Source organism: Vigna angularis, chromosome 3, assembly GCF_016808095.1.
Source record: "Vigna angularis cultivar LongXiaoDou No.4 chromosome 3, ASM1680809v1, whole genome shotgun sequence".
NCBI classification, from domain to species: Eukaryota; Viridiplantae; Streptophyta; class Magnoliopsida; order Fabales; family Fabaceae; genus Vigna; species Vigna angularis.
In genome coordinates, this window is record NC_068972.1 from 39,321,727 (window position 1) to 39,345,669 (window position 23,943).

At 36.2% G+C, this 23,943-nt stretch overlaps 1 protein-coding gene across 8 annotated transcripts; it reads left to right on the forward strand.

Moving 5' to 3' along the window:
• Window positions 1–644: 644 nt before the first annotated feature.
• Window positions 645–23,256, forward strand: LOC108325827 (protein PHOTOPERIOD-INDEPENDENT EARLY FLOWERING 1). Of its 8 annotated transcripts, XR_008247531.1 has the most exons (23): window positions 645–953; window positions 1,062–1,153; window positions 6,061–6,141; window positions 6,234–6,341; window positions 6,499–6,579; window positions 6,673–6,761; window positions 6,861–6,997; window positions 7,070–7,134; window positions 8,149–8,284; window positions 8,572–8,667; window positions 8,738–8,811; window positions 8,895–9,029; window positions 13,491–13,526; window positions 14,880–14,948; window positions 15,103–15,165; window positions 15,258–18,327; window positions 18,783–18,847; window positions 18,930–18,997; window positions 19,304–20,057; window positions 20,287–20,810; window positions 21,774–22,277; window positions 22,354–22,532; window positions 22,975–23,256. XR_008247531.1 is itself a non-coding variant. In XM_017558905.2 (21 exons), the coding sequence occupies exons 2-21, from the start codon at window positions 1,094–1,096 to the stop codon at window positions 22,207–22,209; spliced, it is 6,147 nt and encodes a 2,048-aa protein (XP_017414394.1). In that variant the 5' UTR covers window positions 645–953; window positions 1,062–1,093; the 3' UTR covers window positions 22,210–22,871. The 8 variants fall into 8 exon arrangements, 4 of the variants coding, with proteins under 4 accessions (XP_017414394.1, XP_017414396.1, XP_052730042.1 ...); XR_001831880.2 differs by having other exon boundaries at window positions 21,774–22,532; window positions 22,821–23,256; XR_001831879.2 differs by lacking the exon at window positions 22,975–23,256 and having other exon boundaries at window positions 22,354–22,871.
• Window positions 23,257–23,943: the final 687 nt, after the last annotated feature.

Sequence of the window (23,943 nt, forward strand, 5' to 3'; positions counted from 1 at the left end):
CAACCTGAATAGAAAACCCTAAAATCCCAAATCAAAAAACCCCTAATATGCAAAAACCCAAATCGCACCATCACTCCACCATATTCGTCTTCTACACGTCCAGACAACCTTATCCTTCATCCTGAGAAGTATAAGAAACTCAATACCCTAACTCTCCTGAGTTAAACTTAATTTTAACTTCTAACATTGTCAAGTCAATTAGGCTGATGTTGTCACTTATTGCAAAAATACACATGTAATCAGTATATTAATTTTTTATTTTAAAATTATAATAAATAATTATTTGTTTTAATTTTAAAAATAAATAAAAATAATAATATCATTGCAACAGTACTCTATGGTTAAAAAAATGTTTTCAAAGCAATTAATCATCAAAACAAACATTAGTATTAAATATTAAATTATAACTTATTTAAATAGATATTATGATTTATGATTGAAATGCAAATAGACATGACAGGTGAGTTAATATAATATTAAATATAATATTAAAACATTATTTAATTTATATACAGAAAAAAATATTTTAGTTGTTATGTAAATGATCTGGATTCCTGGTTACTTTAATTTCACTGTTGATAAGATTAGCAAATTTAAAATAGAGTGGAAAAGAAAAGTAAAATAATAAAAAAGAAAGAAAAGGAAAATGTAAGAGAGAGTGCCCTTGGGTTTCCGGGCCGAGAAAGCATAGGAAAACGCTGCGTTTTGGCCAAGTCAGGTGAAGAAGCTACGCTGTCTACCTCGCCTCGCGTGCGTGGCTTCTTCTAATTTCTCCTCTCGTCTTCACCTTCTTCTTCCTCTTCCTTCTTCTCCTCTGCGTTAGGTTTTTCCATTCTCACACTTCACATCGTTTTTTTCCCTCTTCTCATTCTTCTTCTCCACTCTCACTCTCTTCTCCCAAGCCTCTATTTCTCTCATCCATTTGCGATTTATGCAATTCCTCGCGCGATAAGGTTCTGTTTCTTCTCCGCAAAGCTATTCTCCACGAGTTTCTTTTTTCTACATGCATTGCCTCTGGTTAATCGCCCAAGATTTAAAGCTTTTGTTGCACTGAAAAACAGATACTTTTCGTGCTTGCGTTTTGATTTCCGCGATGGCCTCCAAAGGTCCCAGGTCTAAGATTGATCATGAGAGCAGAGCCAAACGGCAAAAGGTTAGTTCGCGTTTTCGTCTTCTCGGTAGTCGTCTCTTTGCTTTTTAATCTTTTATTTTTTGCTTTTTTTTGGTTAATTCCGGCTTTTAATGATACTGTTGTTACTGGCTGAGAAATTAAAAAGAAAAACTTATTAATAATTATGAAAATTGAAATTTTACCTAGTTCCTCTGAAATGCAAAATTACCGTCTGCATGTCTCAACATTATTTTTTTATTTATTTATTTTTCTTTGTTTTGTGTGGTAGTCTTGGAGTTGGATGAAATTTTAGTTGCTGGATACGATTTCTTCCTTGCTAGGTTTTTTTTCCTTTTCTTATGAGGGTCGACCTTTTGGTCCTTTAAACTGTTTGTTTTGTTTTTGGTGTATGGAAAAAGAAGTAATTCAGATTCGGGAAAACATAGAAGTTGAATAGAGTAAAACTATTTAAATAACACTTGTGGTGATTGAAACTGACTAATACAGAAAAAGAACGGTAACAGGAGTTAAAATGCAGTAGAGGTATGGAATGGTGCTTATATTTTATTTATATGGTGAAAATAATTATGTTAGCTATGTTTTAGTATGTTAACATAAGTTGCTGGAGATTTGCCCTTGGCTTTATGGATAAGGATGGATAACAAACCATGCCATGGTATGGCAAGAGAATGTTCCCATTATGGACATGTACGGGGTATCAAGAGAAAATTAATCTTAGTTGTTTGATATCATTACATAGATGGTTAAGATTAGTTTTAGGTGAACCAATTTATATCATAGTGTTCAGTAACTGAAATCCTGGGTAAGCAACTGTGTTAAATACTCGGAGGCAGACCTTTTAAAATCTCTATCATCCGTGTTTGTATGATTAAAATTAGCTCCTCTTAGCTACGATAACTCTTACTTGATATGCCTCTTACACAGTCATGCTAGCTTAAGAGTTTTTTGATCAATACACCTTTTGTGATTGGTGTTTGAGACTATTAAAGGTAAAAAGGGGTTTTTTGATTTTTTCTTGTTGAATTAGTCTGGAACTGAATTTGCTTAAAAAATAGTCCTTTTAGAAAATATGACTGTGGCTGGGAAAAAGTTGGTTGCATGTCACAGTTATACACTGCACTTGGGTTTGATGAGCAAAGTTGAAGTTAGTAAGGGAATTTCGTATTGTGATTTAGCATATATTTGCTAGTGCAATGCGTGAGAAAAACCTTGGAAGTGAAATGTTGATGCTGTTTCTTCTTACTGCACAATCAGCAAATCATTATTACAATATTCAGTTGGCCCCATTTTTATTTCTTTCCTACTTCATAACTCTTCAGCAAAGAAAAATGTATGGTAACACAGAGTTCATTTGACAGTGACACCTTTTTGTCACCTGTAAATGTGAAACACGAATTTTATCAAGAAAATTGAGTGATGAAATCAATTATAGCATGAGGCTTTCAGGATGTTGTTCTGTTATGTCAATGTTGTCAATAACTGTTATAGTGCTGTAATAATGCAGAACATGGTGATTTTTAACTGCTCTACCTTAGGCAATTTGTGAAGGGAGGCACACAATGGCAGTGCCATAGGCTTTGCAATGTTGGTGTCATTGGTGGAATACCGCCATTGATAACCTTGATTGCACATGTTGTCTTTGATCCTTCCTATGTTTACTCATTTTTCTCTTGTACTAGTGAACATGAGTTTCCATGCCAATTTGTAACAAAAGGTGAAACTTTTGCGTATCAGTTGTCTTGTTGGTATTGATAGTGTTGGGTGTAAACTACATGGATTAATCAGCATCGTTGAGGTCTATCTAAAACAAAGTTTGGGTAAAATCGTTTGAGTAATGTCTTTAATGGTTTGTCCTAAAACTAACTTAGGTTCATAGTACTCCTTTTAATTGGACCGTCTCCCATTTCCTAAAACAAGGGCATTATCTTTTCCTCCATTGGTAGTACATAATTTGTGTTGGGAATTGTTAGGTTTCTTGGGAACAAGAAACCAGATTTTCAGATTCAGTAAAGAAATAAGCACTCAAATCTTACTGCACAATGTATTTAACACTCTAATTCTGAAAAACATAATACAAGAAAACATCCAACAACTTCCAAGGGAAGAAATTCCCTTCTACACAGGACAACCCCTGTTCTGAAACAAAATACACTCCACCCACAGAACTAGAACACCCCCCTCCTTAAAAGACAAAAACTGCCTAACTACTAATTAAAACTTCCCCTAACTGCTGTTTAAACTCCTCCTAACTACCCCTAACCACTTCATACTAACTTCTATGTTTTATTTTTTCCAAACTATCTAACAATTGTCTACAAACAGTCAAATACATTACATATCCTATCATTACTCGCCGCCACAAAACAACCTTGTCCTCAAGGTTGTAGTCTAGAAACTGGTCCGTAATCATTGCGACCAATTCCAATGTGACTGCCTCAAGGCTTCCTTTTGGCCGTTGGATTAATCCTTGAATAAGATCTAACTTTGACAACATAATCTTTTCCAAACAGATGCTTATTAAACAATCTGACTCGGTTTCCAAAATCAACAAGTTTATTACTGGAGTTTGCTAGCAATCGATTTCCATAACAGATAAGTAACCCAAGACAAAAGGGAGATTGTCCAACTTTATTGTCCTTCTTGCATAGGGCCTGCCACTTTGTCAAGAAATACTCCCCCAACTGGTTTTCTGATGTTGGGTTTACTAGAGACACCAATATCTTGAATTCTTGGATGACTTTTTCCCCCCTCCCTGTCCTTGTTACTGCTGCCATCCTCTCACGTAAAATTTCTACACTCCCAATCTGTGTTACTGCTGCCAAAGTCTCCAATAACATGTTTCCCTTGTTCCCTTCAACTATCCTTAGTTTAGGTGTTGCAAGATCTTCCAAAGAAAGGTTATGAGATTTCTGTTGCCAGGTATTGAACCCCTTGACTGCATTTTTTCCCATGTTATTGATGGTTAGGTGTACTTCTGCTGCTCCTGTGATGTTTTGGACTTCAAAAACATTTTCTGTCCCAACACCAACTACCTTTGAACCATCTACACTCAAAACAGCCTCATCTTTTACTTTACTCCCAGAAGTAATGGTTACAATGTTCCCACCACATTCAGCCTTCTTTCCTTTGTCTTCACCCTCCTTCACTGTTTTGACATATTCACCAAGACCTACCACACTATCCCCACTAAAACCAGCAACTTTTGCAACTTCATTCTGAGAAGCAAGAGTCACAACATTCCCATCACAGTCTTGGTCTCCACCTTCCTCTTCAATGATATCCTTTTCTCTTCTTCCCACTCTATCTCCATACACAGAACCTCTACTTCCATCTGACTCTCTTTCCATGTTCTTGAGTCTTTGCAAGATATCCTTCATCATATCTTCGAACCATTGAAAGTTGGCCCTAGTTTCCTCTCTATTCTCCTCAAAAGCTCTCTCTAATGCACTCACTCTACTTTCCATGGTGTTTGACTAATCCGGTAGGTCGGACCAAATTGTTAGGTTTCTTGGGAACAAGAAACCAGATTTTCAGATTCGGTAAAGAAATAAGCACTCAAATCTTACTGCACAATGTATTTAACTACTAATTAAAACTTCCCCTAACTGCTGTTTAAACTCCTCCTAACTACCCCTAACCACTTCATACTAACTTCTATGTTTTATTTTTTCCAAACTATCTAACAATTGTCTACAAACAGTCAAATACAGTACATATCCTATCAGGAATATTCATTTCTTATATTTTTTTTGTATGCCCCCTTGTACACCTCATCTCTCTTATTTCTGGCTTTTTTTTAACCCTTTTCTGTTCAACTCAACACACTATTATGGAGCACCGTTGGTTTTAGTGTTGGAAAAATATTAGTTAATGTACTTTAAAAGTAGTATGTTCATGTATGATGTATCACATTCACACAATAGCATGCATTTAATGTTCATCAGCGTCTAGGAAGTTGCACTTAATTAATAGTAGCCTAGGAAAATAGTCTCCACTAAGTTTATCAAAAGACAGTATATATGGATGATATATATAAAACTTGTACACACTACATTCTCTTGAATAATACAGCATTTTCATTCTCTTAATTTCTCTCTTTTACTCTAAATTCTCCCCATCTAAATTCAACATGTAAATGTCCCAATTTTGATAAAGTTATAATTTGAGCTTGATACGCACTTACGAAATTATGCTTGGAGTGTTTCTTTGTTGCTACACCAACTCTAATTGTTGATGTGACATCTTCGTCAATCTTCTGTGTCTCCTTGTAAGAAGGATCCAATTCCAATGTGTACTTAAACTATGCAACTAATTTCACATCCAAAAGATTGAAGGAAAGATAATGTTCAACTTGGGAGGATTAAAAATCTTGCTAAAAAGAGAAAAAAGAAAAAGAAATATCAAGCTTAATTAACTAAAATGACGCAATTAAGTACAGCGATGAGATATGTTAAAATAATCTGAGCTGGAATGACATGATTAATATTTTGTGCATGTATCTGCATTTTCAAATTTTTTTTATTTAACTTAAGATTGTAAAATCATGTTGTCAATCCTACTTGAAATTTTGGTTAAGTTTGGTGGCTAAATGTCTGGCTGTTGACTTGCTTTTTTCCCTCTTTTTATTTTTTATGTGTTTAAAATAGGATTTTCTTTTTCTGTCTTTTTTAGTCTGAAATGGGAAGCCTCACCAAATGCTGTGATTTTAATAATCCTTGAAAGAATATTTATATTTTTAGATGTTAACCCTGTAATTCACTCAGAAAGTGGAGTTGCAAAAAAAGAGGGCAGTGAGGCTTAGAACAACCCGAAATATTAAATGTGAAATCATTCAATGAGAGTTGTTTTTAGTTGCTTATTTTTTAAAAAAAAAGAAGATATTTTTCTTTTACAATTTTCTATCTAAGTTTGACTTTTTGTTGCGTCAGGCTCTTGAAGCTCCAAGGGAGCCTCGCAGACCGAAAACTCATTGGGACCATGTCTTAGAAGAAATGGTGTGGTTATCAAAGGTACACACTAGTTTCACCTTCAAAATCTGTAATGTGCAGTGTTTCTATATTTTATTTTGTATGATTTTACATCCTGTTCTTTGTTTTTGCAGGATTTTGAATCAGAGAGGAAATGGAAATTAGCTCAGGCAAAGAAAGTAGCTTTAAGAGCCAGCAAAGGCATGATAGATCAGGCTACAAGGGGTGAAAAGAAGATGAAGGTGCTGATCTGTCTTCTATAAATGAAAGTAGTGATAACCTGCATTAGTTATTGATGCTATGGTTGTATTATTATAAACAGAAAGCATAATTCAATGATTGCATGCTTCTTTTATTCTCCACTGTTATGTTTTGTGATGAAAGCTGCATCTTGTACAGGAAGAAGAACAGCGATTAAGAAAGGTTGCACTAAATATTTCTAAGGATGTTAAGAAATTCTGGACAAAAATAGAAAAGCTGGTAATATTTTTTTGCTCAGTTGATTTGTTTGCTGGCATACTTTTTGTAAATTCCATATGGTGATCTTCGTTTCATCATCTATTATTGTACCAGGTTCTTTACAAACATCAAATGGAACTTGATGAAAAGAAGAAAAAGGCACTTGACAAACAGCTTGAGTTTTTATTAGGGCAAACAGAGAGGTTGATTCCTTTTTAATTTTTTTTTCACTTATGTTTTGTGGAACCTGGCAGCCCATTTGACTTCATTGTTCTTATCTTTTAAGTATACATTGTTTTCAGGTACTCAACAATGCTGGCGGAAAATCTTGTGGATGCTCATAAATCAGGAGAGAATAATTCTGCAGAGCATCACATGAGTATTCAACGCAAAGATGCGCATGGAGATGTTATTAATGAACCTAAAGAAGCTGATGTTGGTAGGTAGAAAGACATATCGTTGAAGTTATAAATGGAATCACTTTTTCTAACTTACCTCAATTCAATTGTAGTGGAGTATCAATCAGATGCTGCCGACAATGATGATGAATATGATGTACAATCTGATGATGAATCGGTAATTCTTTTTCAAATAATATTCTTTTATATTATTACCACATGGTCACAAAACAAGACTCTTAAGTTTTGGGCATGTTGTTTGTGAAGGCAACTTTTATTTCATAAAACCTACATAAAGGGTCAATTTACTTTTTTTAATATTTATTTAATTATCAAGTTCATATTATTATGTAATAACTAAATATGGTTTTGTTAATCTGCTCATTCTTTATGTGACTAATGTCCTTATTTTTGAAACAAATAATAATTCAAGAATTGTGCTGCATGTAAAGGAGAATTAAATGTGAAATTTTTGGGGAATTAATCGAAGGAATAATCTGTTATCTAGTTGTTTTACTGAAAAAATGTAATAACTTTTGGATAGTGTGGATATGTGGAATTCCACTACCACAGATACTGTTTCATTTTCTTTGTTAAATCACGTATAGTAGAGTGGGTTGTATTCATGTATTATCATGGAGTCATTTATTCTGCAGAATCTTTTCTGCATTCCCTATAATATGAAAGTCAGAATATTTATTCCTATGATTATTAGATGGTTATCAAAAAGGTATTTTTGGGTATCTTTTATTTCTAGGAGAGTTACATTCTCATGTCCATACAGTTTTTCGTCTGCTAAGGTGGTGGGAAAGTTACATTCCCATGGGAATGTGGCAAGTTATTTTCTAACCCCACTATAACTTATATTTTAATTGTTTTAATTTAATTATTTTGAAATTTGAAAGGTATTCTTAGGAGTGTTAAAAGTTAGCCAAATGTATATGTATGTTTTAGATATGCCAGGAATAACATACTGGTATTTTATATCTTTAATATATTTTATGCATTTCCTAGTTGCAACGTTGTTAATTTTTCCATGTACATTGTTGAAGTTTTCTCAATATCAAATTTCATTTGAAAGTTGAACATCTTCTCCGTGTTTTATGCCTGATTATTTCTTCTGGTGTTTTAATGGGTGAAAATTGAACCAAATCCATTTATGGGCTTATGATAATGATGGTACTGTTTGCAGGAGGACGACGAGCAAACAATTGAGCAAGATGAGGCTTTGATTACTAAAGAAGAGAGACAAGAGGAATTGGAAGCTTTGCAAAATGAAATGAATCTTCCGATTGAGGAGTTACTCAAGCGTTATGCAGGGGAGAAAGGTTAGATTTATTTATTTTTAAAATTCTTTAGAATAAAAAATAGAAGGAAATGACAATTTGCTGTATCAACCATCTTATTTTTTATTTTCTGGGATTCGGAGTTATCCTCAGTTTCTCATCTCTGGAAGCAAGTATTGAACAAGAAAGGGAAGATGGTTATACGTGGTAGTTAGGATAGTGCAACATGTACCTTTCTGCTAGTAAACCGAAAGCTTTACCTTATACATATATTGTGCTTACCTTGTGAACCATTGGAGCATTTATGCCTCTGTTTATTTACCAATTAGGAGAATCTATGATGAAAGAAAGTAGTCCAGAGCATAGTGAAGATGTTGAGAAAATAGTAGGAACAACTGGTGATGGTAAGAAAATATTACCATCAGGTATGAGCCCCCATTTTCTTTGCACTAGTTATACTTGTTTCTGACATAGTACATGGTTAATGTATTGCAGAAAATGGTGATGATCATTTATCTGTTAGCAAAAATGGTACAAACAACTCCAGTATGGTCTCTGGTCGACGTTGTGTAAGTTGTATGTGTTTAGTTTTACCACTTTGAATAGCAGAGCGAGTTAAAGACTTAGTGTAATGCTAATTTTTTAATAACAGGATGAAAGTGATGGTGATATGGCTACACCAACAAAAAATCTATCTCAATATGAGGAAGGTCAATCTGAAAATCTAAAAGAGGTTCCCAGTGAGACAGCCAATGAAGATTTTTCGTATGATTTTACTGATGAAGAGGTGATAATGTGCTTAATTTTATTTTAAGCCAAACATGTACTCATTATAATTAATTTCCTTCAGTTAAAGATCTATGTATCTGTCTTCTATACAGCACATCTTCATAATTTATGCAGAAACTATGTTTTAGAATAATCTACCAGAGAATTAAGAGGGCACTTTTTTGATGACTTGGTATATGTTCACATCATCTCTCCCTTGCTCTATATCTTCTCCCTTCACTGTCTCTGTCTCCCGCAACTCACAAATTTTGGAAAAAGTGTCTTCAAAATGAAGATGTTTATCTAATATAAGATACTCCTGTAGTCCTTTGGGTCTGTTAGACATCACGTGTAGGTAAGTTTTTCACTGCTGTTAGAAAGTTTGAAAATTGTTTATTTCAAAAGCTAAAGTCCCATACTATGGATCCACAATTCGGTCATCTTTGGAAATTGGCCTGACCGTCAAGCTTGAAGACCTGTAGCCATTTAGAAATAACAAGTTCGTGTACTGGGATTTTATCTGGACTTTAGATGCTAGCAGTCTCTGTTTGTGCAGGTAATGATGATTCATCATTAGCAATCTGAATGACTTTGACATTGTAGGGAAGGATACAAGTACAACCATACCCATAGTGGTGATGTTTTAGTGATCTATGGTTTTGCTTGCGAGGAAAATAAGTGATATAATATATTAATATATGTTAAAAGCTCTAGCATGTAATCATATGAATCACTGGAGAATCAGCTTGCTCAGGTGCCCCCAATTGGTAACGGCTGGCTCCCATGAACAAGTTTCTGTTCATCTTCACCTTAATTTGTATGGTTCATCTTAATTAAGTCTTAGTGTAAGATTGTAGAATTGGTGTTCTCTAATAATGAATTAGGTAGTTTTGTGGACAATTGACATCCAAGCTGTAACATCCCAAAAATACAGCAATAAACTATATAATAGAATAATTACATTTAATAATATTTCAGTTCAGTCTTAAACTAGGAAACGTACGGTTCTGGCCGAACGACCTTACAAAAAGAGTTACAAAGCTAAACTGTGTAGCGGTACAACTATCCGAACGGTTTTTACAAAACAATATATCGATCGTCAAACATAACAAAAAGGGGAAGGTGATCGAACGACCACCTTACTACAAAAAAAACGAAACTACTGACCGAACGTTCTACTGTTCGGTCTTAACTTCAACTTCTACCAAATTTTCTTCTTCCAGCGCATCTTCCAACAGCGCGTCCCCTTCTGCTCACATCCACACGGATGATTATTGCAACGACAAGACGGACGTACATAACAAGACAACACAAGAAAACACAGGGTAAGCTTATATAATTTAATTCACTTATAACATACATTTTCAAACCATCCACACACAATGTAAATTCAACCTACTTATCATACAAAACCTATTAATAGACTGATTGTCTGGACTGTATGAAATCTATGTAGCTACAGGCGTTCGTGCACCCGGATGATGTAGTAACTGGGATGCCCTCAACAGCTGCCACCCGAGGTTAGCCCTATCTGTCCAAAGTAACCCTAAGGACTAGGACCTCCTGCCGTTCCCACACATGACCTACCCTCCTCTACGTGAAGACGAGTACTCACGGAACATCAGGATGAACAGCCAGCTTAGCTTACCCACAGTCATACTTTACAAATTCCAATATTCACACATGAGTCGTTCCTCCCCGGAACGCTCGTCCATAATCCACAACATTTCCATATCACATTTTCTTCATCTTTCATTAATAAACATCTCCTTGAACCAACGCGTACAAAGATTTATGAGGATTCCAAATAACGGACGTTCAACCTGAACTCAGAACGAGGCCGAACACAGAACGAAACCGAGAGATCTCAAATTCAAGAATGGATTTAAGATTAAAGGGTTGATATCGGGTTGAGGAAAATAACGAGTACAATTATAAATCGCCATAAACAAATGGAACGAACGTCATTTACAACATTGAGCCAATTAGATGAACTGACTCTTGAGAATTCCAATTAAACATCAAAAAGACCAAACCAAGACGAAGACTCCAGAATGAAACCAATGAATAAGGATATTTCAAGACATTCGAAACTAATGCTTATAATGATTCACATGAAGAAACCGAACACTTGTGAATACTTAGATTAATTGAATTTAGTATTAAGAAATCCCAATGCCAGTCAAAGATTGAACACTATGGTGAGCAAGCCCTAGAGGGCTTGAACGAACGCTCGTATTAGGAGTTTAACTTAAGGAGATAGAATGAGTGCCTGGTGTAAGACCAAACACTTGTTTAGGACGAACACTTAGTATGAGACCAAATGTTACTAAACTGAAAGAGAAGAGGCTTGGTAATTATACCTAGATACTATTGGGATAGTGTTTACGAATAACTACAATATACAATTACATATATACATATATACATATATATTAAGATACTTAGATTTATAACGGAACACCAAGACACAGCTATACTTGGCCGAACGCTCAAGCATAGTAATTCGAAATGCAGACGCTCGTCCTCAAATAGGATTCTTCCCAAATGAAAGAATCCACTACTAACCAAGTTTACTAGAAAACCGAACGGTCAAGGACCGTTCAGTAACGAACGTACACTTTCTTAGGGGAAATCATATCAGGATCATTTATATTCCAACTCATCTTTTAACATATAGTTTCACAACTTTATACATTCATATTTCATACCACCCAAACATAGAGATTTCATACATCATAACATAATTTAGTCATATTTCATTTCCACTTATTAAATAAACGAACGTTCATGTACTACAATCATATCAACCATCATACATCCAATTCATTCAATCAAATAACGAACGTTCAAACATTACAACAGCATACTAATTAAATTAAATAAGCTTCCCTTACCTCTAGCGTGAACGAATGTACTAGATATAGAATGCGGTTTGTCTGACTAAAATCCTTCTACCCTCAACGTTCAATCCACTCTTCAAATCAAAACAAACAACAAACCAACTGGTTCAGAAGAAGGCTATGAACCCATGCAACCAAAAGTTGGTTTGCATGTGCCAGGGAACGAACGACTAATGGAGAAGAAGACTTACCAGATCAGAACTCGAAACTGATCGGATCAAACTGAAACTTGGGACGCCGGGGGTGCTTCTACGGTGCCTGAACGGAGATTGGAGTAGAAAAATGGTGAGTTTCGGTAGAGAGAAGGGAGAGCTTTTTAGAGAGAAGAAGGAGAAATGAAAGGTCAGATTTTGGAGAAGAAAGTGCATGCAGATAAAGTGTGACGTAATTTTCCAAGACTCAGTTTTGCCTAAAACAGACGTCTGCTCATCTGCTGACACCTGCATTCCACTATCTGATTTTCGAATCCTCGTTGCTTGACACCTGGCGTCCGCTCAGAGAAGTTTTTGGGTGCGTTTTAATGGTTCTGACACTGAGGGGTTTGTGAGTGCGTTTTAATGGTTCTGACACAAGCAAGAGAGGGATGCATAAAGTAAATGGTGTTGGCAGTAGGTATCTAAATTTCTGTGTTAAAGTTGTAGTAGGGAGAGATTGAACATCGTCGAGATCAGCCTTTGAAGTTTTTAATAAAATATGGTTCTTCTAATCATAGTTGTCAATAGCACACCATAGTGGGAAGCAGAGCTGAGCAGTCCAAGACTGCTGTGGGATTGAAATAGTTGAGCAGTTTTTAGCAGCAGTTGTAACAGTGACCAAGGTAGTGGATTTTGCAAGCAATTGTAGCACTGAAACATACTGGCTTAAAAACCCTATTTTACCTTTAGAAGATCATTGCTTAGGGCTTATTTGGGTAAAGTATTCCACCAAAATGTTATCTGTCTTTGTTTTGACCTGTAGTCCTTCTCAAATTATAGGACTATCCATGCTCCAGTCTTTCTTCTTCCGACATTCCATAATTTGTTTTGCTCTTTTGCTATTAATTTAACCCTAATTGTTCATTTTTTTGTACTTCATTGCTATGTTCATATTGCTCCAAGATTGATGCTGATTGGGTGTTGTCTTAGTATTTATCATAAGTTTCTTTAATTTTGTTTATAAGTATTTGTGTATAAAACAATTTTATTTTGTATTAAAATATTTAAAATTGCGGTCATAGTGCTTCCTGCTACCCTACTTAGGCATTTTCAGAGTTAGCTGCTATGCTCAGCTATCCATGATTGATGACTATGGTTTAATCAGTTGGATATAATTTTTTCACCAACATCAACTCATCAGGTTTTTTTTTTGTAACTAATTATGGTACAATCTGAGAGCCTCATCAAAGTATTCTGTCATCCTCGCTAATTGAGTGGTGACTTGACATGAGCTGTAAAATGTTTCCAACAAATTTCAACTGTCATGGTTTTTGGGACAAACACTCTTTATGCCTTTTCCTTCCACCTTTTTCTTTCCAACAAATGTTCTATTGTTAATTCCTTTTGCTTTGTTCCTTACAATCTACTATGAATATTTGTCAGGAAGATGGTGACTTTTTGCTTGGCACAGAAGACAAGGTAATATTATATTTGAGGATATAATTGTTATCATTTACAGTTAAATTTGTTTCAATTGGTTTTGATCCTCAATGATGGTGTGGTTTATAGTTTATGGTAGCTGTTTTCATTGTCAATTGTGTGTTGTTGGGATTATTTCTGTTGCTGATTTTGAATCTCTAAAAAGTTCAAAGAGTTTACAAACCGATGGCTACATCTTTGTTGTTTCAGACATGTACTCTACTTTAATTGTGACATTGGCATAATGTAGGAAGTTGTGAATTGTGTATGACTTACGGGCATATAAATTAAAAGGGTGCATTTTAATACAGTTGCACACACAAGGCCCTTTGGTGCTTATAAATTATCATTTAGTTTCTATTGGTTGACTGATAATCTTGGTGATGCCTTCTAATTGTTATGGACCTCACTACCTCAGTAAGGTCTCTAGGCTAGGATTAAAGTCCTATTCCCAAGTCAGATAGCAGATTTATCTTTGCCCTTATCCTAATTATTATTTTCTCTGATGCACTTTTCTTTTTCTCAAGTGTGGCGTCAGTACAAATACCCAGCTTAGCTTTGTGTATTTTTTGGCACATGATAATATGGTCAGACGTCAAGTATGATATTTTCAGTTGAGTGCTGACACTGGCATGGCTAAATCTCTATGGAGGGATTTTTTTTTTTCTTATGAGTTGTAGTTTCCGTTGATAGCATGTGCATGTATCAAGCCTTTGTTCACGGAGAGAAGTGGGGTTTAGCTAGTAGTTGAATGATTCAATATGAAGAAGTGATCTGCTGGTAGACCAAGCCTTTCCCTTTTTTTTAAATCCAAAGGTTTTGCTAGTCAAATTTTAGTATCGTTCCATACTAATTTGAAGTCAATAATTTGTTATTGGATTTTATATGAAGAAATTTTTGGCACGTCAAGTATGATATTTTCAGTTGAGTGCTGACACTGGTGTGGCTAAATCTCTATGGAGGGATTTTGTTTTCTTATGTGTGTTATAGTTTCTGTTGATAGCATGTGCATTCACCAAGCCTTTGCTCATGGAGAGAAGTGGGGTTTAGCTAGTAGTTGAATGATTCAATATGAAGAAGTGATCTGCTGGTAGACCAAGCCTTTCCTTTATATATTTCAAATCCAAATGCATTATAAAAGGTTTTGGTAGTCAAATTTTAGTATCGTTCCGTCCTAATTTGAAGTCAATAATTTGTTGGATATTACTGTGCTAGATTGGATTTTATATGAAGAAATTTTTGGCACTGTTAATCAATTGATCAATTATTTTTGACGGTTTGATTATTTCCATTTTTCAAGCTTGGTTGTTTGCCTGTCAATTTTATGTCTTAACTTTTTAAAAAAATGTTCAGGATGATGAAACAACCTTATCAGAGGAGGAAAAACTGGAAAGAGTTGATGCAATAGATCCCAAGGATGAGGTTAAGAGCTAACCTGGCTATCCTTCAGCAATATTATTTCAGAATTCTACTACTGATATAGAATTTTCCCCCATATACGTTGTATCCAGTCTGCTTGGTTTATATATATTTATATATTTTATTGTTACTCTCCATGACAAACTGTTATTTGTAGATTGCATTATTACAAAAAGAGAGTGACATGCCTGTTGAGGAACTGCTTGCAAGGTATAAAAGGGTAAGCGGAATTCACCTCTAATTGTTACTGATGGCTTCATTTCTTCGTCCATTGATTTTTATTCCCCCCCCCCTCCCCCCTTTGTTTGTTAGGACCCGAGTGACAACGAAGATGGGGGATATGAAACTGATTATGCTTCTGCTTTATCCGAAGACCATTCAGACTCTCCTGTCCATGAAGATGCTGAGCAAAAGGATTCTGCCATTCCTATGGATGAAGATATAAAGTCTGGTGAACACCTGGCTACCACACAGTCCCAGACAGAAGAACATTGGGAATCACCTCATGAAAATTTGGATCAAAGAGAAAGTGAGCATATAATTGCTGATGCAGCTGCTGCTGCAAGATCAGCACAACCTACTGGAAACACCTTCTCCACAACTAATGTGCGTACAAAGTTCCCTTTTCTTCTCAAGTACTCTCTTCGTGAGTATCAACATATTGGATTGGATTGGCTTGTCACCATGTATGAAAAAAGACTGAATGGAATTTTGGCAGATGAAATGGGTCTTGGAAAAACAATTATGACTATATCTTTGCTTGCACATCTTGCTTGTGAAAAGGGGATTTGGGGTCCGCATTTAATTGTGGTACCAACTAGTGTAATGCTTAACTGGGAGACCGAATTTTTGAAATGGTGTCCTGCCTTTAAAATATTGACTTATTTTGGAAGTGCCAAGGAGCGAAAATTTAAAAGGCAAGGATGGTTGAAACCAAACTCATTTCATATATGCATAACTACTTATAGATTAGTTATTCAGGACTCCAAAGTTTTCAAGCGCAAAAAGTGGAAATATCTGATCTTAGATGAAGCTCATCTCATTAAAAACTGGAAGTCACAAAGGTGGCAGACACTCTTGAATTTCAATTCAAAAAGGCGGATTCTCTTGACTGGGACACCACTACAGAACGATCTCATGGAACTGTGGTCTCTCATGCATTTCTTAATGCCCCATGTTTTCCAGTCACATCAAGAGTTTAAGGATTGGTTTAGTAATCCTATATCAGGGATGGTAGAGGGAGAAGAAAAAATTAATAAGGAGGTTGTTGACCGCCTGCACAATGTCCTTCGTCCCTTTTTACTCCGTCGACTAAAGAGAGATGTGGAAAAACAACTTCCAATGAAGCATGAACATGTCATATATTGTAGACTATCAAAGAGGCAGCGGAATTTGTATGAGGATTTCATTGCTAGCTCAGAGACTCAAGCAACTCTTGCAAGTGCCAATTTTTTTGGGATGATTAGTATTATCATGCAACTTCGTAAAGTTTGCAATCATCCTGATCTATTTGAGGGTCGTCCTATTGTCAGTTCGTTTGATATATGTGGTATTGATGTTCAGTTAAGTTCTTCTGTTTGCTCTATGCTTTTGCCTAGCCCCTTTTCAGTGGTGGACCTAAGAGGTTTGGGTCTTTTATTTACTGATCTTGACTATAGTATGACTGCATGGGAAAGTGATGAAGTTGGAGCTATTGAGACCCCTGGAACCTCAATCATGGAGCGTACTGATATAGATGAGCTAGAAGTAATTAGGCCACTAAATTGTCAAAAAAGGTTGCAAGGAACAAACATTTTTGAAGACATCCAAAGGAAAATCTGGGAAGAGAGGCTAAAACAGGCAAAGGAACGTGCAACAGCTATTGCATGGTGGAACTCCTTGAGATGTAAAAAGAGACCTATGTACTCAACAACTCTGAGGAATCTTGTTACCTTAAGGCATCCTGTATATGACATTCATCTGGTGAAAGCAAATCCTACTTCATATATGTACTCAACAAAGCTGGCTGACATTGTTCTCTCCCCCATTGAACGATTTCAAAAGATGACTGATGTGGTTGAAAGCTTCATGTTTGCAATTCCAGCTGCACGGGCACCCTCTCCTGTTTGCTGGTGCAGTAAAAGCGAGACAAATGTGTTTCTGCAGCCATCTTACAAGCAGAAATGCTCTGAAGTTTTGTTGCCGCTACTGTCACCAATCCGACCAGCAATTGTTCGCCGACAAGTGTATTTCCCTGATAGGCGTCTTATACAATTTGACTGTGGGAAACTGCAGGAACTGGCAAATTTGTTGAGAAAATTAAAATCAGAAGGCCACCGAGCTCTGATATTCACCCAGATGACAAAGATGCTTGACATATTAGAGGCATTCATTAACTTATATGGCTATACATACATGCGCTTAGATGGATCAACCCAACCAGAGGAGAGACAGACCTTAATGCAACGCTTTAACACAAACCCCAAATATTTTCTTTTCATCTTGTCAACCCGTAGTGGTGGTGTTGGTATCAATCTAGTTGGAGCTGACACAGTTATTTTTTATGATAGTGACTGGAATCCTGCTATGGATCAACAGGCACAAGATCGATGCCATAGAATTGGTCAGACACGTGAAGTTCATATTTATAGATTGATAAGTGAAAGCACCATTGAGGAGAATATTTTGAAGAAAGCAAATCAGAAGCGTGCACTTGATAATCTAGTTATACAAAGTGGGAGTTATAATACTGAGTTCTTCAAGAAGCTTGATCCTATGGAACTATTTTCAGGCCATAGAACACTTTCAATAAAAAATATGCTGAAGGAGAAAAACCAGAACAATGGGGAAGTTTCTGTAACGAATGCAGATGTAGAGGCTGCACTGAAATGTGTTGAAGATGAGGCAGATTACATGGCTTTGAAGAAAGTTGAACTGGAAGAGGCTGTGGACAACCAGGAGTTTACCGAAGAAGCCATTGGGAGACTTGAAGAGGATGAATATGTAAATGAAGATGATGAAACTGCAGAATTAGGTGAATCTGTTTCAAACTTAAATAAAGAGAATGCCTTGGTGTTAAATGGAAGTGATCAGAAGGAAGATAGACCACCAAACTCTGTTGTTGTCAAAGAAGATGATGCTGATGTGCTGGCTGATGTCAAACAGATGGCTGCAGCTGCAGCTGCAGCTGGACAAGCTATCTCAGCATTTGAAAATGAGCTACGCCCTATTGATCGATATGCCATTCGCTTTCTGGAACTGTGGGATCCAATTATAGATAAAACAGCTTTGGAATCTGAAGTCAGGATTGAGGACACGGAATGGGAGTTGGATCGGATTGAAAAGTACAAGGAGGAGATGGAGGCTGAAATTGATGAAGACGAGGAACCTCTTGTATATGAAAGTACGCCCCACATTGCTCCCTTTGCTTCATAAAATTTGAAATTATTGTTGTGCTGTTTATAAATGTTAAAATTGATGACATTATATTAGATCTCATGAAAAAAGTGATTGGACATGACTGTATCCAAATAACTTTTCTCTAGCATAGTTTAGTGGGTCCGTGAAACTACAAAACATGCTACAAAGTATCTTATAGTTCGTTTTCCTCCATATGTTCATTACACTTGAAACCTTATATATAACTGTGTAAAAATTATTCTGGTGCGTTGCTACCCTTTTACACTGAATTTTAAAATTTGATTTATTGGTGGTTTCCAATGCTTTGAGGGTTTGGTATATTTGTTGATTCATGCAGGAGATGGTTTGTTACAAATGTTGTCTTAAAAGATGTTTAGTTTATATGCATGACATAATTGTGACCTATTAGATTGAACACTATTTTGGTCTACATGATAGGCTGGGATGCTGATTTTGCAACAATGGCATATCGACAGCAAGTAGAGGCCTTGGCTCAACATCAGGTGTGTTGGATGAGCTATGAATTTTTTTCCTGCTCTACACTTTGGAATGACTATTAATATTTTGCTTTTTGTGATCTTGTAGTTGATGGAGGAACTTGAATATGAAGCTAGACTGAAAGAAGCTGAGGAAGAAGCTTGTGATTCTAAAAAGTAGGCCAGCACTGAACTTTGACCATCTCCTTTCCATCACTTGCTTTTGAATTATATCTAACATCCGTATGAAAACAGCTCTTTGCACTTTGTAATTGTAATATTCTTCAACATACAAACTAAGTTTTTGGTGGGAACTGAGTTTTTGACATTAATACTTTCTTAGAAAGTCGTCTTTGTTTTTAATGTTTCTTCTGCAGTTTTACTAGTAAGGGTTTGAAATACATGAAAACTTTTGTATTGTAACAAGGTAAAACCCTAAATAAGAAAATACCTGAGAATGCTATATTTTTCTTTTTTCCACAGGACAACACCAGGGGATTTGAAGCCCAAACCTAAAAAGAAACCTAAGAAGGCAAAGTTCAAATCTCTAAAGAAAGGATCTTTAACTTCTGGGTTGAAACCTGTGAAAGAAGAGTCACAAGCAGAGCCAATGAACATTGATGATGAGGATATCACTGGTCTGGAATTTGTGTCTCCAAATTCATCCATGCAGAAAAAACGTAAATCTAAAGCAACGACTGATGGTGAAGAAAAGAGACTTAAGAAGTCCAAAAAGTCCAAGAGGGATCCTCCTGACATTTATGCGTCTGATTTAGAATCCAATGCTTTGGTTGTGCAATATGAACATGCAGAATCAAAGACTAGTGAAAGTCTGGTTGATTTGGAACAGAAAACAGCAGGCAGGGGTAAGATGGGAGGAAAAATATCCATCACTCCTATGCCTGTAAAACGGATCTGGACGATAAAGCCAGAAAAAATGAGAAAGGGAAATCATTGGTCCAAAGATTGTATTCCATCAGCTGATTTTTGGCTGGCTCAGGAGGATGCTATATTATGCGCTGTTGTTCATGAATATGGTCCTAACTGGAGTTTGGTTAGTGATATTCTTAATAGCATGACTGCTGGTGGGTCATACAGGGGGAGATATCGACATCCTGTCCATTGCTGTGAGCGGTTTAGAGAACTATTCCAGAAGAATGTATTGTCAATGGACAATGCAAATAATGAGAAGGCCATCACTCCTGGCTCTGGAAAGGCTCTTCTTAAAGTTACAGAGGTTAGATTTGCAATGTTAGGTTTTAACAATTTCACGTCTATGATATTTTTACTTTGCATGTGGTGATGACCTCATCTACATGGTTTCATTTCATTTGGAGTAGATTACAACTTTATTTACTATTTATGATGTAGAAAATATTTGACCATCCCTATTACACATTAATCTTCCCAAAATTGATAATTGCTAAAGAAAAACTTTTTTTCTCACATCTAGTGTCTTTTGGCAGGATAACATACGGATGCTGTTAGATGTTGCTTCTGAGCAGGCAAATAGGGAGTTGCTGCTGCAGAAGCACTTTTTTGCATTGCTTTCATCTGCCTGGAAGGTGGCATCACATGTCGACCGCAGGCAAAATCCATCACCCACCTGTAATGGTCTCTATTTTGATCAGGGTCTTTTTACTTCCATAGGCCAGCCTTCCCAAAATTCCTTGAAGAAATCCTCTGAAAGGGTGCCATTTGCAAATCTGGTCCAGAGTAAGAAGTTAGTAGCAGCTGCACTTGATGATTCCACAACTGGGCAAGTGAATGATAGAGTCATCCTCCCTAACCAAGGGGAAGGCTTGCCAGTGAGTGCTGATAGGTTGGATATTACTCTGGAATTCCCAAAAGAGGAGAGTGATGTCTTAGCTTTATTTCCATCCGTTATAAACTTATCAATACATGGGACTGATCCAACACCATCTTTAAGTAAGCAAACAGGAGAAGATGGCTTTAAAATTGGTCTGTTTATGGCAGAGAATCGTTTCAGGTATGGCTGAATATGGATTTTAGTTGTATGGTTTGACTTGTGAGTGATATTGATAGTAAATTAGTATTTTTATTTTTGGTGCTGATGTTAGAGGCCTAGTGCCCAGAACAGAAAACAACTTAAGGCTTGAAATAAGGGCCCAAGAGGCAAGAACAAGAAACTAAACTGAATACTGGTAGATAGAATTAGTTAATTTCGCATCAGGCATTTGGTTCAGTAGTATAGTGTGTCCTAATTTCTTGAGGAATCTATTTTTCATTAATTTTGATATCTAATTGCATCCCTTGTTGTCCATTGCTGGTTTGCTTCCAGGGAGGGAGGGGATGATATGTCTGACTTATTCAATGGTAATTGTTTATTCTGTGGGTTGTCATATATCAGAAAATTGTTTATCTTTTTGGATCCTTCAATAGCTGGACTGATGTTAGGGATGGAAATTGGTAGGCCTATCATTGATCCTTAGAAGACTTAATTAGGTGTTCGCCTGTGCTTTTAATTGTGCGGTAATCTGTTTCTTGGCTTTTATATAATTAGCAGTCTTGTGAATATTCTTTGCTTTATGAGGTGAGATCTGCTCATTTGTCCTTTTCTTCTTGGTCTACTTGTTATATTCTTGTTATGCTGAAACTAAATTCCTAAATTCATTATACTACATGATCAACTTATGATTTATCGAATAAAGTATATGCTCTTTTACTGTTACATCATGCCTGATTGAATTTCAGTCATAATTTTCTCTTGGTTACTCTGTTTGCATCAAATAAATCCGTCAGTGCCTTTTGTTGGCCATTACTCTTTTCACACAACAAAATAAGCATTTTAAACAATTGGTGTGACTGCTTTAATCAAGCAGAAATGTCAATTAAGTTTCTTTATCCAAGTCCTTAGTTTATGATCATTTTTTTTCCTGGTTACTGTTGGGAAGCTTCTAATGGTGTTTTCTCCTTTATCCCTACTCCTCAGGGAGGCAACAAGAATTTGTGAAGAAGACGTCTCTGGATGGGCATCATCTGCATTCCCAACCAGCGATGCAAGGTCTCGACCTGGATCCAGGATACAATCCTCTGGAAAGCAGAAGTCTTCCATATCTGACTCTGCTAAGCCTTCTAGGTCAAAGTCTAAAAGAGCTTCAATTGATGTCAGTGAAATGCATCACCATCAGGCTGACTCAATAGTCCAGTCGGTGCCATCACTTAAGGATCTGAGATTTGATCTCACTTCATTCACTACAGATGAAATTGGACTTACTGCTGTGGACACATGTTTCCCCTTTGACTTGAATGTGGAAAGTTCATGGGAAATGGAGGGTGTTGGAATGATCCCACATGATTATGTTACTGGTTTAATCTCAGACCTTGATGATTGTACAACATTCCCTGAATATACTGACATTAGATAAGTGGATCAAATCAAGCCTGAAATGCAGTTTTGAATGACCTTTGGCGGACAGTGGCATACTACTGGCAGGTTAGTCTTGATCAGTTAATGAATTGCCGTTGGCTTACAATCGAATTGGAACGATGCGTTTACAATTCTCTCGTAGGCATGCCATTTCCGATATACAGACAAACAGTTCAGGGACAAGCATGCTGAAGGTTTCCAAATGAAAAACATGGAGATGTAGAATGCACAATAATTTAATTTCTTACTCGGAATTATGTATTGGCTTGGGGATTCAGCTCAAATTTGACAGCGTCAATCTCCCATAGATCGGTACTCATGGTAAGAGCCTTCATTTTTTCTTCCCTCTAATGGTCACACGGATTTGCCTGTGATGTTTTGCATGCACACGTACATATGTTCTTAGCTGGGGCATGCATAGGGTCTAGTGCTTTACCTGGCAATATTTTGTTATGGAAGCAGAACGAAGTAGTTTTGTAGTGGCAAGTTCGTCAGTCCCATTCATTTATAACACTACTTTAAATTATTTAACATGAGTTTTACACCATCTATGAGATGCTTGGAGTCTAATCCATATTTTAGAATGGTGTTCTTTTTTCTTGGTTCAAGGAACGATGTTAAGTGATTCTAAGATCCCAATGTGCAATCCAAGTTGACCAATCAGAGTTTCAAACCAAATGTTTCGCTTATTATGTGATGACTCACGTGACGACCTGAATTTGTTGGAACCATTCTCTAATGCAAACAGTATTTTTTTGAACAGCAACCAGTCGAGAGTCTATGTAATTCATTGTTCACACTGGAGAAATCTGATTGTTTCATATCATAGCAACCAAGTTAGCTTAATACCAGTCTTACGATAGTTTAGTGCTTTACATTTTATAATTTGAGCAACTCCACTTTTTCTGTAACCAAAAAATATCATCAAATAGGTCCCGCGAGTCACGCCACATTTATTTCTCATCAATCTTTGTCTTTATTTTTAAATTTTGTATAATCTTTATATGCAACGAAGCTCATGCAATGATCGATACGCTTGAATCAAGAGATAAACCTGCTTTATTTTTTTTCTTTTCTTCGTTACTTTCATCAATTTGTGATTGGTATCTTGATTTCTTGAAGACTTCATTGTTTGTTTCACAATTTCTTGTTTCCTTAAAATATAGTTTGCTAGGTTGCAACTTTGGTGAGATTGTATACGATTTAGTTCATGTTACTTCGAGATGCAATACGTTTTGTTTGTTTCACCACTGAACTAGCAAAACAGAACATTTGGCACGAAAGAAAATTGAGCAAGGAATTTGTTGAACTCGTAGTCATGTACATTGAAACTTTACATTTGATAACGTACATGCAAAATTAATTAATAACATTGTTTTCAATTTACAAAATGCATCATCTGGAAGATTTCTGTAGAAACAATTTTGTTGTAGTGCACAATGATTATCATGATCATAAAATCTTCAACCCTTTTGGAGACCTAACTTTTAAAATTGCAAGAATTAGTATTGGTACGTTTTATTTGGCATTTATTTAGTAATTGGCACAGCAAATAGTATAACCAATGGAATTGACGATCCTGAAATTTCTAGTTGAGTTAAACGATCATACAGTATTGAATTCATTTTGAGGGATGCAAGTCTTTTCCAACATACATGGCTGCCAGTCTCAACAATTGCACTAATAACATTCACACCCAATCTCTCGACCACTGGCATCATTATATTTCATA

Excerpts from the sequence above, each read along its gene's own strand:
- LOC108325827 (XM_017558905.2), top strand. The coding sequence starts at position 1,094 with ATGGCCTCCAAAGGTCCCAGGTCTAAGATTGATCATGAGAGCAGAGCC. Across the intron at positions 6,142-6,233 it reads AAATGGTGTGGTTATCAAAG|GATTTTGAATCAGAGAGGAA; the intron begins GTACACACTAGT and ends TTGTTTTTGCAG. Across the intron at positions 8,285-8,571 it reads GCGTTATGCAGGGGAGAAAG|GAGAATCTATGATGAAAGAA; the intron begins GTTAGATTTATT and ends TTTACCAATTAG.